Genomic DNA, 15,401 nt, shown 5'->3' on the forward strand with positions numbered 1-15,401 from the left:
ACAGGTCAGAGTGGGTGGGCGGCCAATGCCGACCATCACTGATGAGGGGAAATCGTCCAGGGAGCCTCTACAGAACGCACGAAGAGGAAGCGCTGACCACGTCAGCCAAGCTGGAACAAACAAGTGAGGTGCGATCTTAGTGTGTTTCAGAAGGCAATGGATCGGGGACCTTGCGTGGCCTCGACCAGTCCCAAGGCTTGTCTTGACGATCAAAGACCGCTGGCGCTATGAAGCGCTTACGAGATGTTGAGAGAAGTTATGATGGTAGAGAATGGGAACAGGATGCAAGACTTTCGAGGGTAATGACTCGATAGATGCTCTGGGTCGGATGGGATGAGAATCAAAAGTGGGAGAAAGATGGGATGGCGATGGATGAGTCTGGCCGGTGGAGTCGACTGCTGAATCTGAGAATCCAGTCTGGAGTCTGTAATTTGAGTCTGCAGTCTGGAGTCTGCAGTTCTTTCTTCATTATTGTATTGAATCGCAGTGCTTCGGACGGTCTTTCAACGCTCTGGAAGGTAGTCCTCCTGTCCCTGTCGTTCAACACAACGACGAAACTCTGTCAACAACACACCTTGTCTCCCTTTCTCTTCTCTTCCTTCTTCACTTTCTCATCCCACGACTCACTCCTCAGTCGAGCCCAAATCAGAGGCTACGACTGCTTCCCCACCAATGACGATCCACGGCTCTGGCGCATCCAGACGCTCCCTGTGGCTCCAACCGCCAGAAGAGACAAATTGACCACTCAGATTTCAATCGTGAATGGAAGAAACAGAAAATGCCGGCTGATAATCCGTCAAAAAGTGTTTCAAGGTTCAGGTGCTGGTTCCTTTCGGCCAGGGGAACCGCCCAGGTACCCGAAAGAAGCGCCTAAAGCCTTATATACCTCTCCCCTCCACTCCTGCTTCCTCTTACTCTCTCTCTCTCTTCCCTCTCCAAACGCCTGCTTTCGCTTCTTATTTTTTGCCTTTCGGCTTCAATCATTGTCCTGTGCCGCGCACGGGCAATAGTCATTCCTTTCTGTCTTTCTCGAAAGGCTCACGTTCATTTACTTCCATCTATAGTCCTTGAGACGACCCTTCACTCAGAGAACAGGCTTCTCCTCAAAAGCGACACCAAACCGAAATCACAATGGTCTCCTTCAAGTACTTCTCGACCGCTCTCCTGGCTACCAGCGCTCTCGCTCTTCCCCACGGGCACACCCACGCCCACGCCCACAAGCGCACCGGCACCTCCAAGCGCGGCGCCGCCTACAACGATGCTTCCCTCGTCCAGTCCCTCTCCAGCGGCGGCCTCATCTCCTGGGCCTACGACTGGAATATGTACACCATGGGCACGCTTCCCAGCGAAGTCGAGTTCGTCCCCATGCTCTGGGGCACCAAGATGTTCACCGGCTGGTTCGCTGCCATCCAGACCCTGCTAGGCAGCGGAAGCAACTACATCCTCGGCTTCAACGAGCCCGACATGTCCTCGCAGGCTGCCATGTCCTCCTCTGACGCAGCAAACTACTACCGCCAATACATCTCTCCCTTCAGCGGCCAGGCGAAGCTCGTCTCCCCCGCCGTGACGAACGGCGTCGGCTCCGACGTTGGTCTCGATTGGATGCGCAATTTCCTCAATTCCTGCACGGACTGCGGCGTCACGGCGCTCGCTGTGCACTGGTACGGTGATTCCGCCGATGACTTCAAGAACTTTGTCACCCAGGCTACTGAGCTCGCGGCGGAGTATAACCTCGCCGAGACCTGGGTTACGGAGTTTGCGCTCAACTCTGATCTCGCTGGCCAGGGGGGCACGCAGGCATCCTCGGACTTCCTAAATGACGTGCTGCCCTGGCTGGATGCGCAGACTGGTGTCTCGCGCTATGCATACTTCATGTGCGGGGATGGGTATCTGCTTAGCGGCAGTGAGCCCAGTCTCAGCGGCAAGGCTTATATCTCGTGATCTGGTTTGATCTCCAAATTGGCTTATATATTCCACTTTCTCTTCTCTTCTATCCCATTTATATTGTCTTCTTTTAGGGGGTTTGGGCGCCGGGGTGCGTATGCTTTGGCTACTAGATTGAAAATTTGGAGAGAAAATAAATGAGAATGAATAGAATAGTGGGGCCATTTGCACATTCTTCCAAGGGCTCTTTGGATTCCAATTGTTTCAGTCCCACGTGTTGGGTGTTTTGGGTGATTCGAAATAGGCCCAGACGTTCACTTCTAGGACAAAGGGCAGCAAATGTACCTGAGGAATAGACATCGAACCGTGGATAGGGATATTACCCCTACTCTTTCTGGGAAATTCTCCTGTCAATCGACTAACCGTGAAAGAATGTTCGATTTGATCCAAGGATGCTTCAACAACTTGTATCCGGATTGGTTGGATTGGTAAGAGTAAACCACGGTTCAATGCCAAGTAAGGGAGCAACTCGACGTCTTGAGCCTGCTGAGAAAGTGGGATCCTGTTGCTCGTCTGTCTTTGCCCTAATTAATTCATATTCATTAATTTATCGATTAAAAGATACTGCTGGCTGGAGACGGAGACGGAGACTAGGTGGTGTCTCTCGCTTCGAGCTTGACCTTGGGCTCGGCCTCACCCATCTCTAGGTCTTGGGTATCGTGTTCGGTTTCCTGATCTGGGGCCTGTTCGGTTTTCACGACTGTGCTCTCTTTCTCGTTCACATTGGGAGACCCTGGCTCTGGCTCTGGCTCTGGCCCTGGTTCTGACTCTGGCCCTGGTTCTGGTTCCGGTTCAGAGCCCTCCCCCCTCTCCTCCCAGACTCGCACCGTCCCGTCCAGTCCACAACTCGCCAGATACCGTCCCTGACTCGTCGCACAAGTGTCCACACCCAAGACGACCCCCTCGTGGCCCTCAATCCGTTGTAGAACCTTCTTACTAACGACGTCCCAGCACAGGACGGCCCCGTCTTCGCTACCGCTAACGGCGAATGCGTACCCCGAGCTTCTCGCAGTAACCTGCCCGTATACACCGAATCCCCCGGAGAGACTGTATTTCCGATTCACGTGTCCCTGATAGGTCTTCAGACATCGGCCCTCGACGTAATCCCATAATCGCACACAGTCGTCTAGTGTCCATGCCAACACGTATTTGCCATTAGGCGAGAATTTGACTGCCGTCACTGGCGGGTTATCTTCGTGGACGAGAGTACGCAGACATTGACCTGTCGCGGTATCCCATATTCGGATAAGACCATCTGTTGCGCAGGAGGCGATGAGTGTGCCATCCCAGACAACATCGATCCCGCCGACAGGGTCGGAGTGGGCAGGGAGGGACCTCATGACGCGGGCGGAGCGCACGTCCCAGAGGAAGACGGCTTCGTCGTAGGAGCCGCTGACGAGCATGTTGCCTTTGGGGGAGAATGCGATCGCGTAGACGTAGTTATGGTGCCCGATAAAGGGGGTCGGATGTGCTTTTCCCTAGACAGAGTGAGTAGAACGCTTCTCCGCAGGCGACGAAGACATACTGTGAGGACATTCCAGAGTCGTATAGTCTTATCGTCTGATCCCGAGGCAATCGTCGCCCCATCTGGACTCCATGAAATCGTCGATACTCCCGCAAGGTGCCCTTCAAAGGTGTGTATCAATTTTCCGGTCGACGCATCCCAAACCTTGATTGCACCGTCCGCTCCTACATGCTGTCAGTAACTACATCATGTCACGGAAAGGTCAAAGCGTATACCTCCACTGGCAATCATCGCCGCATCCGGCGAGAATTGCACAGCCGACACTCCCCTTAAATGCCCTCTCAACAAGAACTTCTGTTGATAATTCACAGTATCCGGTTTGGGCGGCGGCGCTGGTGGTACAGGCGTTGGCGACCGGTCCTCATAATCATCTCTAACCCCCGTCTCCATCTCATCGAGATCTCCATTGATCTCGGTCTCATTATCAAGGTCATTCATGTTCTCATCCTCATTCCCGTCTGCCCCCCGCTCACTCCCAACGGAGCGGGTCCAAGGAGACGACCCGCGCCTCCTGCGATTCCGCTCGCGCCAGTAATCGTCAGCGTCCATGGCCAGTTCATCGGGGCTCTCGGAAGAGCTGAAGCTTCGGGAGCGATGGTATGGCCGTTTCGGCGGGTAGGCTGTGAGACTTACACGGCGGCGTTCCTGGTCGTGGTCGGAGCCTGCGGCCAGTTCGTCGGAGGAGGTGTCGGCGGGGGAGGAGATGGGAGGCGGGGAGGGAGACAGGCGGCGGCGTTTGGAAGGGTGGTCCATTTCGTTATCTCATATACTGCATTGCATATTTATAAGGCAGGAGACTGTTTGACTGGAGGAGCGGAGGAGTATTTGTTGTTGGCGATACTTCGTCAAAGATTCCGCGGGATTTTTCAAAATAGAAGGCGGTGAGAGCTCAATCATGAAATCATCGATAGCTTCGTCTGCAGCTCTCCCTGAAATTCAACCGAAGTCTCTCAATTCCAGGAATCATGCCGATCCATGATGGCTGACCAACCCCTCTCTCCAAGTTCAATCCGCATCCTAACCCTGAACTGCTGGGGTCTAAAGTACATCGCCAAACACCGCAATGAGCGGCTATCCGAGATAGGTCGCCAGCTCTCCATATCGTCCCCGCCACCGGACATCGTCGGCCTCCAAGAATGCTGGACACAGGAGGACTACGAATCCATCCGCTCCCAGACAGCAGATATTCTTCCCTACGCTAAATTCTACTATGGCGGAATCTGGGGCGCCGGCCTAGCCATCTTCTCACGATGGCCGATCGAGCAATCCTCCATGGTCGAGTACCCGCTTAACGGGCGACCCACGGCTTTCTTTCGAGGCGACTGGTTCGTCGGGAAAGGTGTCGCCTGTGCAAAGATCCGGTATGGGAAAGAGAAGCTTGATGTCGCCGAGGTGTTCTGTACGCATCTGCATGCGCCCTATGAGCAGGAGCCGCATGATAGCTATCTCGCGCATCGAACAGCACAGGCGTGGGAAATTGCCAAATTGATGCATGGCGCTGCGGAACGTGGCCACCTTGTTATAGGTCTTGGTGATTTCAATATGCTCCCCTCGTCCTTTGCGCATCGACTCATCCGCGCCCATAGCCCCGTCGTCGATGTGTGGCAGGTTATGTATCCCGATTCATCCATTGGCGCCGCAAAGGACGCAGTCGAGCAGGCCCGCGGAAAACCAGTGCCCTCCGCGGAGTTTAACCTTCACCATAACGGGGCGACCTGCGATGGACCGTATAATACGTGGCGCTGGCCGAAGAAGGACCAAAAACGCCTCGATAAGGGCGAGGATATCCCCGTGGATGAAAAGGGCCCGGATATGCGCGGGAAACGGCTCGATTATATATTTGTCGGTGATGAGGGTGGATGGAGCGTTCGGGATGTCCAGATTGCGATGACACAGCGACATCCGACACTAAAGTGCTCACTAAGTGATCATTTCGCGGTGGAGGCTGTTATTACGCGCGATTCTTCAGCCACCGTGAAGAAGGGGGACATTATCGATAGCCCGGAGAAGAAGTCGGAGCGCTTAACCCTTCCTCCAGAAACGTACAACCATATCCTTGGTATGATACATGCCTATGTGCGTCGGGAGCGGACGCAGCGGCGATGGCGCCTAACTCATTTCTTTGCTTCGGTGCTGGTCACTGTAGGCTGTCTGGTTGGTGTTTGGTGGACGGGAGATCGACAGTATATCCCGTTTATACTTATTCTACTGAGTACGTTGAGTTTCGCAGCAGGGTTGCTAGATGGGTTGATCGGGGGATTGTTTGTCTCAAGTGAGTTGAGGGCGCTCAAAGAATTTGAGTGGGAGATTCAGAACACAAAGCGTCTTCTGGAAGGGGGGTGACGAAGACTGTATCATACAATCTACTTGACTAATCCTTCATGCTTCAGCCCTTCATGTCTTACGAGAATGGACCACTTCATTGTTCATACTGGATTGCAAAAGCTAGCATATTGTGTTGTCATGCGCCGCCCCGGTAGTGAAAGAGCGACTGGGACCGCATATGAGGAGATTTAGTAAATCTACTCAGCACATTCGCGCTTGCGCTCATCAAAGACCTTCAATGCCTCCTCGGCAGCCTTGACGCCACTGAGCACCATCGCACCGAAGGTAGGACCCATGCGGTTGGATCCATCAATCTCAGACAGTTCCATACCGCCGATAATAAGACCCTTGGCAACCTCGCGGGTGTTCTTGACAATCGCGTCCTCGGCCGAGTTCATGTCTAGACCGCGCATACCGCCGAGCTTGTCGATGGTAGTCATTGAGACAAGACGCTTGGCCGAAAATGCCCCGAATGGACCATCGTGGCCGGTTGTACTGATAATGACAGGGGCATTGATGGTGTTCGGGTCCATGCACGAGTGATCATCGTGGTGCAGGGTGACAAGGGTCCAGTTGGTGACGACACCTGCGATCCGTACATCCTGGACGTTGCCGCTGGCGCCGGGGCGGGTCACAAGGTCCTCAACGCAGGTGGCGTTAAAGAGTTTAACATTCGGGAACGCAAGAACCTTGGAGAGTAAAGTAGATGTGAAGAGAGATGCGTGCTTGACGACAACGTAGTTAGGCATATCGGGGTCCTCTTCGTAAGGCACACCCAGTTCGTTCAGGAACAGCTCTGCGGGGCGGCGCATGACCATTGCTGAGAAGAGCTGGCCACCCAACCAGGCACCGCCGCCTTTTTGGTGTTAGATAGAACTTTCGAGCCTTGGTCGGAGGAGGTTTGGGCGAGTACTGACCTGGCGAGACAGAAGCCTCAATGATAGCAATCTTCAAGTCCGGACGAGCCTTAGCAAGGACGTACGCAGTGCTCAGGCCGCAGGAACCCGCACCAACGATAACAATATCGCTCTCCGCATACCGGTCCAGATCCTGGAAGTAGCGGCGGGTCATGGCACGGGATACCTGGCTCTCACGGATAGGAGCAAACTTGAACTCATCCCATTTGCCGCCAAAGTGGTCGAGCAGCTTGGTCTGCGAGGCACCCTCGACGTTTAGGGTCTCAGGGACCACAACCTTGCCCTTAATGCCAGTGGGGGCAGCGGTAGATTCGAAGATGGCAGCTGGGGGAGACATGTTGATTCAAGTGACTAGTTGACTGCAAACTGTTAGCCGTTCCATTATAATGGGGTAAATAAAGGAAGGCATGATCCTTTCGCTGGTATTATCCAGATCAAGTTTTGACCGTATATTCTCAGAACGAACCCAGAGCCTTCGGAAGCTCCCTTTCCTAATAAGGAGAGAGGACTGCCTCAGGATAAGAACGAACACCGGCCCACGCCCAGACGTTACCTGAGATACCTTGATCGTTGAATTAACAGCCCAGCCAAAGGCATTCCATGACTTCCGACCCGAGAGGGTCGACGAGGTTCGTGTTTACATTGTACGGAGGAAGTAATTTCCTGTACAGATGAGTTAGCCAATTCCACGACCGCCAATTCTTGTCTGGGGGAGGAGGACTTGTGTTGTTTCGATGGATTGACGAAGAGAATCGATACTAGTACGATTGTGGGTGGGAAGAAGAAGAGAAGAGCAGGATGGCGGGGTAGGAGGGGTAGCAGAGCTTAAATACTGGTCACCCAACTGACAGCATCTGACAGCCTCCGATTCCCTCCGGGACTCTCGCCGGTGAGTAAAACAGTGAAGTCACGTCACTCCAAAGCAGATACAAGCTGGGTTACTTGTAAATTATCTAGCTTAGCACGACCTCCACTCGGACCCCATACGCCCGGATCCAGTTCTTTTTCTTCCCAGCTTTCTCAATCTTCTCCACCCTATCCCGTAACCAGTCTCGTGTAGCTCCCGACGCCGCCACAACATTGTTCGATTGCACTTTCAGACGTAGGAGATCGCGTCTCTCCTTCTTCTTGACGATTTGATCCCATTCTGTTCTCAGCTGGATCCTCCAATGCGTTTTTGATACGCGGCCTGCAGGATACACCTCCCCGATCAAGTTTGCTATTCGACCCAGGTATTGACACCACCATGCCTCCTCAGCAGAGACGCAGCGTTGCAATTGGTTCTGGTAGGATTCTTCTGCCGGTGCAAGATCACCGGCCCAGCGTTCGGTAAGTACAAGTGCCATCAGCGCACGCTCAGTGTGGGAGAGGCAGTTCGTGTAGGCAAGGAGGCCAGTCGTTGAGCAATGGAGGGCAGCTGCAGTACGGGACTCTCGAGGCGCTCGAGAATGTGCAAACAGGACATTGGCGAGAGCAGCAATAAAATGTGGATACAGGGATGACGGCGTGTGGGAAGCTTCTATCGGAGATGCGTGCTCCGGCAACGCGGATAGAAGAAGTTGCTTGATATCGTCCGCGGATGGTGGCGCGTACTGCAGAGTCGCAGAAGTTAAAGGGTCCTGGGCACGAACTTCCTGCGGTAGTCTATCAAAGAGAAAGCCCTCACGGACGCCTCCCTGACAGAATTGGATGTGCGTAATAGCTGGCAAAGCATCCATGAGCACATGTATCAACGCAGCAACCGCCGGAATCTGCGAGGCCCGTCTTTTCGACACACCAAAGATCTTCTCAGAATCCGAAACCTCGCTCAACACTGCAGCAGTGTTGTGGAAAGCATCTCTCCTCACGCGAAACCCGTTGATTATAGGAATCGGATATGGGCTAACCTCCGCCTGCTTCATGAGCACGTAACCCCAGCCCCGAAACCCCCCGCCACAGAGATACAGGTCAAATCTTCCCTCCGCCGTGCTTTTCTTGAGCAGAGAGTCCGGAATTTCGAGTTTCTGGTAAGCGTCTTGAAAATTCCTTTTCATCTCCTCCTTCAACTCCATCTCTGCCTTCCCACCAACACGCCTCGCCTGCTCCAACCGCGCGCTCAACGCCGCAGCACCGTAAGGGAAACTAAAAGAACCCCTCGGACAAGTCGTAACAACACCATCCTTAGCAACCACCCACGTAAGCTGCGTACTCCCTCCACCAAGATCCATCGCCAGCCCAGCAACAGCCCGGGAACTGCTGGCGATCCCGAGAGCACCTATCCTCCCCTCATCCTCTTTAGATAGAAGCCGCACCTCCCGCCCTGTCCGCTCTTTAATACGGGCCCTGAATGCCTCTGAATTCGGCGCCGTGCGTGTTGCCTCCGTGGCAAGCAAGTAAACGTTTTCCCGGGGCACCTGGAAATCATCGCACACGACCTGGAATCGAACGAGGCGGTCGACGACTTCTTCCACGACGTCAGCAGGGATTGGGCCCCGCGCCTTCTGCCCGGTACTGTCGAACTCTGACTTTGAGAATTGGGCGTCATACAGAGAGATGCCTGCGCGATCCTGGTAGACTGTCGGTAAAATCCGAGCCGTGGGCGGAGATAAGTCGGTAATGGAGAATCGGATCCCATTGCTGCGACAGTTAGTAAAGTGTCCATGGTTTTTTTTTTTTTTTTTTTTTTTTTGGAGAAAGACCTGGCGACAACAGGCTGGGTCGGACTTACCTGCCCATGTCAACTATCCCATAGAGATTCTCGTTGTCTCCATTAGAAGTGGCCATCTTGTGGAGCTACTCGTTCGCAGGTTACTTTCTCGAGCAGAGAATTATGCGATGCTAAAGAAAACGATTGGTATGAGACAGTGATTAGATTCCAAAAAATCCCCCCCCTGCTTCTTTGCTCTGGAGGCCGAACCTGGAGAAAAAAAATGAATGTCCACGGGTGGGGAGGGGAAGCGCGGCGTTCGCGAACTGTTGCCTGAAGGGATGCACAAGGACCGTTCCAACTATGATCAGTGACAAAGATAAGGCCTCGCGAGAATGTGATATATGATGCAGGATATGATGGCATGGGTCGCTTTTCGCGTCCACTGCGGGTACATTAGTCATATCAAATCTCAATCTACTCTCTAAGTTAAAGGCTCCTTTTCTCTTCACACCATGAACGATTCCAAATCAACTAAAGGACATATCTGAAACTGGCACCATAATTCTCCTCCCCAATAGTGTTTCCTTTTGCTTCATCATTGGCGCGGGTTGCATCTCCATATTGCTTATCCAGACGCTTATTCTCCCAAACCAGAAGAAAACGCAAAGAGAGGGCAAGAACGGCATTGAAGAGCATGAAAGCCGCGCAAATGCACTGGCCTCGGACATAGCGCGGGCCATCGCTGTCAGGGAACACATTGGTCCCTAGGAAAGGACCACACTGCCCGATTATGTTGAGAATGACAATGCCCATCCCGCGTCGGCTGTCAGAGCCTTGGTTATCTGAAACCGCATATTAGTAAACGCATCGAGGGGCCTACATGCATGACATACTTAGAACCCATGGTAAGATGTTTGCGATGCATGGGAAAACTCCCGCAGCTGCGAGGAATACCCCAAAGTAGCGCACTCCGACAGACGTGCAAGCCGCAAGCAGAACATAGCCCACCATGCCAATCAGCGACAAGCAGACTATCGTCAGCCCACGTTGCTGAAGTCGATCAGCAAACCAAGTTGTCGCAATACTAATGATGAATGAGATGAAGAATGGTGGGGCCGTAAGGCCTTGTGCGTCAATCGATTTAAAACCCATATCTTCGAGGATAGTCGGAAGAAATACGGGAAGTGAGGAGAAGCTGACATTACAGCTGAAATACATGAGCTGAAAGGGGGGTTGTATTAGCCAGACCGGTCGACACAACAGAGAATGCCAGTTACATACCGCTGTGATCCATGGTTTCGCATCCAGCAAAGTCTGACCTAGCTCCTTCCAGTTCACCCCGCCTACCCGTTCACTCTCTCCACTGCGGCGGAGGGACCGAGCACGAGCAACGTCTTTCTCCTCTTCGGTCAGAAACCAAGCGGAAGAGGGATGATCGGGCAAGAAACACCAGGCTAGGACGGCCGCCAAGCACGATGGAACCCCCTCAACCAGGAACAGTAGCCTCCAGTTGGCTAACTTGGAATGGCCAGATGTGATTCCGTACGCCAACGCGCCGGCGAATGTATTGGCTAGAGGTGCTGCTGAAACAAACATACCACAACGAAGTCCAAGTTCCCGTCGACCGTAAAAGAAAGATAGCAGATAGGGAGACCCCGGGCCAAACGCCGCTTCAGACGCACCAAGAAGAAAACGCAATGCCATCATCCCAGCCCAACTTTGGGAGGCAGCCTGGCATGTCGCAACTATACCCCTAACAAACAATTAGAGATGAGTGGTGGCTCCTGGAGCAGACTTACCAGGACAGAGCGGTTATAGCGGCCCATCGATGTGGTGGAATAAGTTTCCACATCAGGGCAAAAGGTTCAAACAATGTATACGATATGTAGAAAATCGTCAACAACCAAGAGTAGCGATTCCCTTGAAGATCCAGGTCTTCCTCCATCCCCGCAATTCTTGCATTCCTGCGAAAAGTCAGCAAACTTTTTCAGATCCAGGATGAGAAAGTAGCCAACCCTATGTTGCTTCGATCCAGGAGAGCAAGGAGGTCTATCGAAAGGCACCGCCGTCAGAAATTGTACAGAATCCGAATGTAGCATTGAAACCTTACACAAAAACCCCAGAAGAGTTGGAACTCTCCAGTCCAGTTTGCGTACCACCCGAGCCTCAAACACGGGGTCGATGGATATTCGTGGAGATCGCATCTGAGGGAGAGCGGTATGCGACTCGTTGGCGGACGGTGGCAATTGATTTTCGGGATCTCTGCCCGGAAGTTCAAGAATATCATCATCTGGTGCGGAAGAATTTTGAATGTCTTTGCTATTTTCAGTCGAATTGATGCGGTCGACCGTGTGCTTCTTCCCGAAAATTCCCATGGTGACAGACGGTTAGCTGCAAGCAGATTCCCAGGAGAAAGCGAGATGGAGGGGAAGAAGAGGCTCCAACCAGCGAACGGTGCCCGTCCTTTAAGTGCGATCGCACCGGAGGATTTCCTCTGCTCAACATGGGGTCAGGTCAGCTGCAGGATCTGCACTGTAAGACTCCTTCGGCCGCTTTCCAACAAGGAAGTAAGCTCATGCTGCATTCAAGGGTGACGCCATTTGTATAGGGGAAGAGAGGGGACAAAGATTTTCAGCTGGATACGACAGTCCACTGCGTCAGAATGAGTCTACATTGGAGCGCTCTCGTGAGCGTTATTCAGTCGAACCGCAAGGGACGAAGCACGGAAAACCAGCATCGCTTGAACGATGATCTGCAGAGGAAGCCTCCGTTTTCACTGCAACCGGGACGCCCAATCAACACCAAGCCGGGGAGGAACTATGGGTGGGGTCCAAAGCTTGGACAAAGCGTGGCGTCCGATCCTCTGGTCAACAAAGTCAGTCTCAAAGTTTGGGAAATTGGGAGGCTGGTAATGCACGGGGTTTTTTGTTACTGGAAATGTCCTTACCTTATGTGAGGGCTGTCTCAGCACGAGAGAGCGAGGAGGAATACACAAACCCCAAACTAAAATGGCTGGGGATGATCGGACTTTTTGCGAGGAGGACATATGACTCGCTAAAAGTAAACTTGGAGGTATGCATCGATGCTCCCGAAGAGTACCTTCCCGACTGGAAATTTTGTCACGGAGTGTACCTGCATTATTGAACCTTGGAAGGCACGATCTTTAAGCCCGAGACTGTCCCGGCCAAGGCTGAGGGGACAGTAATGATGCCTGACCCATGAGGCTGCAATAAGAAGTGTGGCGCATAACCCTTCCAGCCACTGTGGCTTGCTAAGGAAACCTCAAATTTCCGCGTCGCGTTTGCGCTCGGCCACTCCTCGACAAGTACTGCCTTTGCTCTGTTCAGCTGCCGGCGGGTGTATCCACCCTCCTTCTGCAAGCACTATCCCATCCCTCGTGTGTACTATCTGGGATACTTTTGCGATTACTTTACTGTTATCAACCATTGGCTATTGTGCCCTTTGCTCACGATGGATGACCCAGCAAGCCGTGTCCCGGGGCAATTGGTATGATCACTCAATCGACCTTCCATATGGCATCGCTTGAGCTACTTGCTGACCAGTATGTTGTTTAATCTTGCAGCTCCCCCATATGCATCTCGTCTCGCGCAATCGCTATCCGCTGATGCATATGATGCCCACGGACACCGTTGTTGAATACCTTATCTCCGCACCCAAGGTCGTGCGTGAGGCACAACCGATGCATTGGACCTTCCTCGATGGCCCTCAAGACGGCACAGTGATGCTCACATGGCAACCTCTAAACCACCTGGGTACAAACTTCGCGAGCGACGGTTATGTCTGGGCGGATGTGGAGCAAGCGTTTACATTCGAAGCTCGAGGATATGTATGTCTCCTCTATTTGTTCTCGTAGGTGCCAAAGCCATAACTGACATTGGTGCCTCAGGTTGTCGAAATGTGGCTTCACCGTAGCGGTTATCATCCCCCGAACGAGTCGGTCGCTATCCATTGCCGCAGACGATACCGACTGCTGCCATCCAAAGTCCCCAACCCTAACCTACCTCCACCTGATCCTTCACTATGGATTGTACACTACTCGAGATCACCACCCACAGACCACATTCCCGCAAACCGAATTCCTCTTCTGCCGCAAATCCAAGGCATGTTGGCTCAGCGCCGGTTCTTGCAGAGCCAGGGAATCTTGGCGCGCAAGGACTTTATGCTCCATGACAGGAATAACTGGCCTAACATCGGATTACCACCCCAGATGGCAGCTCAACAAGGATACCAGCAACCGCAGGGCGCGTATCCAAACGCAACACCGGCCCGGCAGCCATTCTATCCCCAGGCTGGTCCAGGTGTGCAACCTCCCACCGGAGCCGTCCAGCCGAAGGCGCCGCGCGGACACCGCGCTGCATCGACGGCGGTCAATGCAGCCACTACTGATTTCGCGCTTGAAGACGAAGATGTCTCCGCAGGAGATCTAATGGATCTTCTCACGCCTCGGGAAGTAAGCAAGATGAGGTACCAACAACACCACGAATGGATGGAAGAGGTCTTGGCCTCGCCTTTTGCTATCAACCAAATCATTCCTGTCTCCTTGGGATTAGGTAGGAAAGGCGAACTCGAGTCGTTAACGGCTGGCTTCTTTGACGCTCCTGTCGGGCCTACCAACGGCGAGTCGGCTGATGCAAACGAATCTAAACAAACGATTAAGTTAGAGTCGGAAAAAGCTGAAGAGTTTGCCGACCGCGTTGCCAAAAAAGTTGCCGATATGACCGCGGAGATTGAGAAGCTGAAGAAGCAGCACGCACGGCGGATGGAGAAATTCAATCGGACCTCTTTACTCAAAGACGCCGAAGTTCAACTGCGGGACGCCGCAGCAGATCCCACAGACACTGGCTCCGAATTCTGGAGGCTAGAAGGCCGTATCGAAATTCCAACAGATGAAGATAACGTGCCTCTTGCGCCTATGGAGCACAAGGCCAAATACAAAGTTGATGATATTGTCAGGGAGGTAGAGACCTCCTGGAAAAAGCAAATTGTGCCAGAACCCAAAGTCTCCTGTATCGAAAAGGGTGGCCTGTTAGAGAAGATCGAACCGGAGCAGAAGCCAGAGCTCGATATTGATATGGATCATGCGGATAGTAACCTTCTTGATCAGTTCGTTAGTCAAGGTCCAACGGAGCAAACTCTCGCATCGAGTGCTGCAGGTGCTTCTATCTCACAGCCAACGGCTGGCATCACGCAGCAAGATCAGTCCTTGGTTAGTCTGGATATTGACATGGACCTGGGAACTATCCCACAGGCAGGTACCGTATCCAGCGAGACAGGCGATTGGGTCATGGTCAATGATAAAAAGGACGGCACCCCCGGTAGCGGCATCCACGGCCTGACTCCCGGGAACACAGGCGCCGACAACGGTCTTGATGGTGCCAGCTTCGATTTCACCAATATGGACAGCGCAGGCGATGCACTCGCAGCGTACACGGAACAAAACGACGGCCTGGATCTTCCTGATCTAGAGAATTCAGCGTTCGGGGATGCGTTCCACGCGTCGGATAATGAAAACACCCATCATCATGACGACGACATGTCTTGATATGGGGTGCCGTGGGTTTATTGGGTTTCCTTGCGGGTTGTTCTTATACTTGAGTGCAATGGTGTTAAGTCTCGGCCATTTTTCGGCGCTGGTCTTGTCTCTTTTCTTCCGCCATGTCTCGCCGCTATCTGCAAGGCGAAGGCGAGTAGTGTAAAATTCAGTTGCTACCTTTCTTACCTCTACTGATTACTTCGTCTCTTCTCGACACGAAAATAATTGACCTATCCATGCTCATGTGATGCCCCCTCTCCCTGTTCCCAGCCAACAGGCGAATATAGGAAGAATCCCAGAGGGCTGCTCCAGTGTGACGGAACCATATTCTGTTCCATCGTAGGCTGTTTTCCGACCACGCCGTCTTGTTGCAGATCCAGCCATGGACTCGGGCAGCTGAACGCCCAGGCACACCAGCCCAGACACACCAGGTGCGCACCAGCTGAAAGGCCTTATCAATCCATCGTTCATCCCATTGAATATTTGCTCGGGTTGATTAATCTACAA

At 52.9% G+C, this 15,401-nt stretch overlaps 8 protein-coding genes across 8 annotated transcripts; 4 read left to right on the forward strand and 4 right to left on the reverse strand.

Annotated features, from left to right (window-relative positions):
- Window positions 1–106: 106 nt before the first annotated feature.
- BJX67DRAFT_212204 (uncharacterized protein) lies at window positions 107–1,057 on the forward strand. Its single transcript, XM_071025610.1, has one exon. It carries the CDS (start codon window positions 315–317, stop codon window positions 1,008–1,010), a length of 696 nt encoding a protein of 231 aa, XP_070889949.1. The 5' UTR covers window positions 107–314; the 3' UTR covers window positions 1,011–1,057.
- A 74-nt stretch (window positions 1,058–1,131) lies between these two features.
- On the forward strand, window positions 1,132–1,941 carry BJX67DRAFT_377590 (glycoside hydrolase family 128 protein; the record flags this gene model as incomplete). The annotated part of the gene is made up of 1 exon (XM_071032142.1): window positions 1,132–1,941. One exon carries the CDS (start codon window positions 1,132–1,134, stop codon window positions 1,939–1,941), a length of 810 nt encoding a protein of 269 aa, XP_070889950.1.
- Window positions 1,942–2,128: 187 nt separating this feature from the next.
- BJX67DRAFT_343209 (WD40 repeat domain-containing protein) lies at window positions 2,129–4,295 on the reverse strand. The gene is made up of 3 exons (XM_071028125.1): window positions 3,685–4,295; window positions 3,470–3,633; window positions 2,129–3,422 (listed from the first exon to the last, which is right to left on the reverse strand). Exons 1-3 carry the CDS (start codon window positions 4,220–4,222, stop codon window positions 2,535–2,537), a joined length of 1,590 nt encoding a protein of 529 aa, XP_070889951.1. The 5' UTR covers window positions 4,223–4,295; the 3' UTR covers window positions 2,129–2,534.
- A 121-nt stretch (window positions 4,296–4,416) lies between these two features.
- BJX67DRAFT_343211 (inositol phosphosphingolipid phospholipase) lies at window positions 4,417–5,886 on the forward strand. The gene has a single exon (XM_071028126.1). The coding sequence runs from the start codon at window positions 4,445–4,447 to the stop codon at window positions 5,810–5,812; it is 1,368 nt and encodes a 455-aa protein (XP_070889952.1). The 5' UTR covers window positions 4,417–4,444; the 3' UTR covers window positions 5,813–5,886.
- A 15-nt stretch (window positions 5,887–5,901) lies between these two features.
- On the reverse strand, window positions 5,902–7,477 carry thiA (thiamine thiazole synthase). Its single transcript, XM_071025611.1, has 4 exons — window positions 7,433–7,477; window positions 7,353–7,374; window positions 6,712–7,070; window positions 5,902–6,650 (listed from the first exon to the last, which is right to left on the reverse strand). Exons 3-4 carry the CDS (start codon window positions 7,046–7,048, stop codon window positions 5,992–5,994), a joined length of 996 nt encoding a protein of 331 aa, XP_070889953.1. The 5' UTR covers window positions 7,049–7,070; window positions 7,353–7,374; window positions 7,433–7,477; the 3' UTR covers window positions 5,902–5,991.
- Window positions 7,478–7,664: 187 nt separating this feature from the next.
- On the reverse strand, window positions 7,665–11,715 carry BJX67DRAFT_369876 (MFS general substrate transporter; the record flags this gene model as incomplete). Its single annotated transcript, XM_071030835.1, has 7 exons — window positions 7,665–9,327; window positions 9,419–9,483; window positions 9,881–10,182; window positions 10,234–10,561; window positions 10,622–11,093; window positions 11,140–11,304; window positions 11,453–11,715. 7 exons carry the CDS (start codon window positions 11,713–11,715, stop codon window positions 7,665–7,667), a joined length of 3,258 nt encoding a protein of 1,085 aa, XP_070889954.1.
- Window positions 11,716–12,573: 858 nt separating this feature from the next.
- On the forward strand, window positions 12,574–15,155 carry BJX67DRAFT_343230 (uncharacterized protein). Its single transcript, XM_071028127.1, has 3 exons — window positions 12,574–12,847; window positions 12,924–13,187; window positions 13,248–15,155. Exons 1-3 carry the CDS (start codon window positions 12,812–12,814, stop codon window positions 14,901–14,903), a joined length of 1,956 nt encoding a protein of 651 aa, XP_070889955.1. The 5' UTR covers window positions 12,574–12,811; the 3' UTR covers window positions 14,904–15,155.
- BJX67DRAFT_212347 (uncharacterized protein) lies at window positions 15,019–15,400 on the reverse strand. The gene has a single exon (XM_071025612.1). The coding sequence runs from the start codon at window positions 15,363–15,365 to the stop codon at window positions 15,135–15,137; it is 231 nt and encodes a 76-aa protein (XP_070889956.1). The 5' UTR covers window positions 15,366–15,400; the 3' UTR covers window positions 15,019–15,134.
- Between the last annotated feature and the right edge of the window lies 1 nt (window position 15,401).

Source organism: Aspergillus lucknowensis (genome assembly GCF_044049455.1).
Source record: "Aspergillus lucknowensis strain CBS 449.75 chromosome Unknown BJX67scaffold_4, whole genome shotgun sequence".
Lineage (NCBI taxonomy): Eukaryota > Fungi > Ascomycota > Eurotiomycetes > Eurotiales > Aspergillaceae > Aspergillus > Aspergillus lucknowensis.

Coding starts and splice junctions, on each gene's coding strand:
- BJX67DRAFT_212204 (XM_071025610.1), top strand. CDS start 315: ATGCTCTGGGTCGGATGGGATGAGAATCAAAAGTGGGAGAAAGATGGG.
- BJX67DRAFT_343209 (XM_071028125.1), bottom strand. CDS start 4,222: ATGGACCACCCTTCCAAACGCCGCCGCCTGTCTCCCTCCCCGCCTCCC. Junction 3,634..3,684: donor GGCGATGATTGCCAGTGGAG/GTATACGCTTTG, acceptor GACAGCATGTAG/GAGCGGACGGTGCAATCAAG. Junction 3,423..3,469: donor GACTCTGGAATGTCCTCACA/GTATGTCTTCGT, acceptor CACTCTGTCTAG/GGAAAAGCACATCCGACCCC.
- BJX67DRAFT_343211 (XM_071028126.1), top strand. CDS start 4,445: ATGATGGCTGACCAACCCCTCTCTCCAAGTTCAATCCGCATCCTAACC.
- thiA (XM_071025611.1), bottom strand. CDS start 7,048: ATGTCTCCCCCAGCTGCCATCTTCGAATCTACCGCTGCCCCCACTGGC. Junction 6,651..6,711: donor TGAGGCTTCTGTCTCGCCAG/GTCAGTACTCGC, acceptor AACACCAAAAAG/GCGGCGGTGCCTGGTTGGGT.
- BJX67DRAFT_343230 (XM_071028127.1), top strand. CDS start 12,812: ATGGATGACCCAGCAAGCCGTGTCCCGGGGCAATTG. Junction 12,848..12,923: donor GCCGTGTCCCGGGGCAATTG/GTATGATCACTC, acceptor TTAATCTTGCAG/CTCCCCCATATGCATCTCGT. Junction 13,188..13,247: donor CATTCGAAGCTCGAGGATAT/GTATGTCTCCTC, acceptor TTGGTGCCTCAG/GTTGTCGAAATGTGGCTTCA.
- BJX67DRAFT_212347 (XM_071025612.1), bottom strand. CDS start 15,365: ATGAACGATGGATTGATAAGGCCTTTCAGCTGGTGCGCACCTGGTGTG.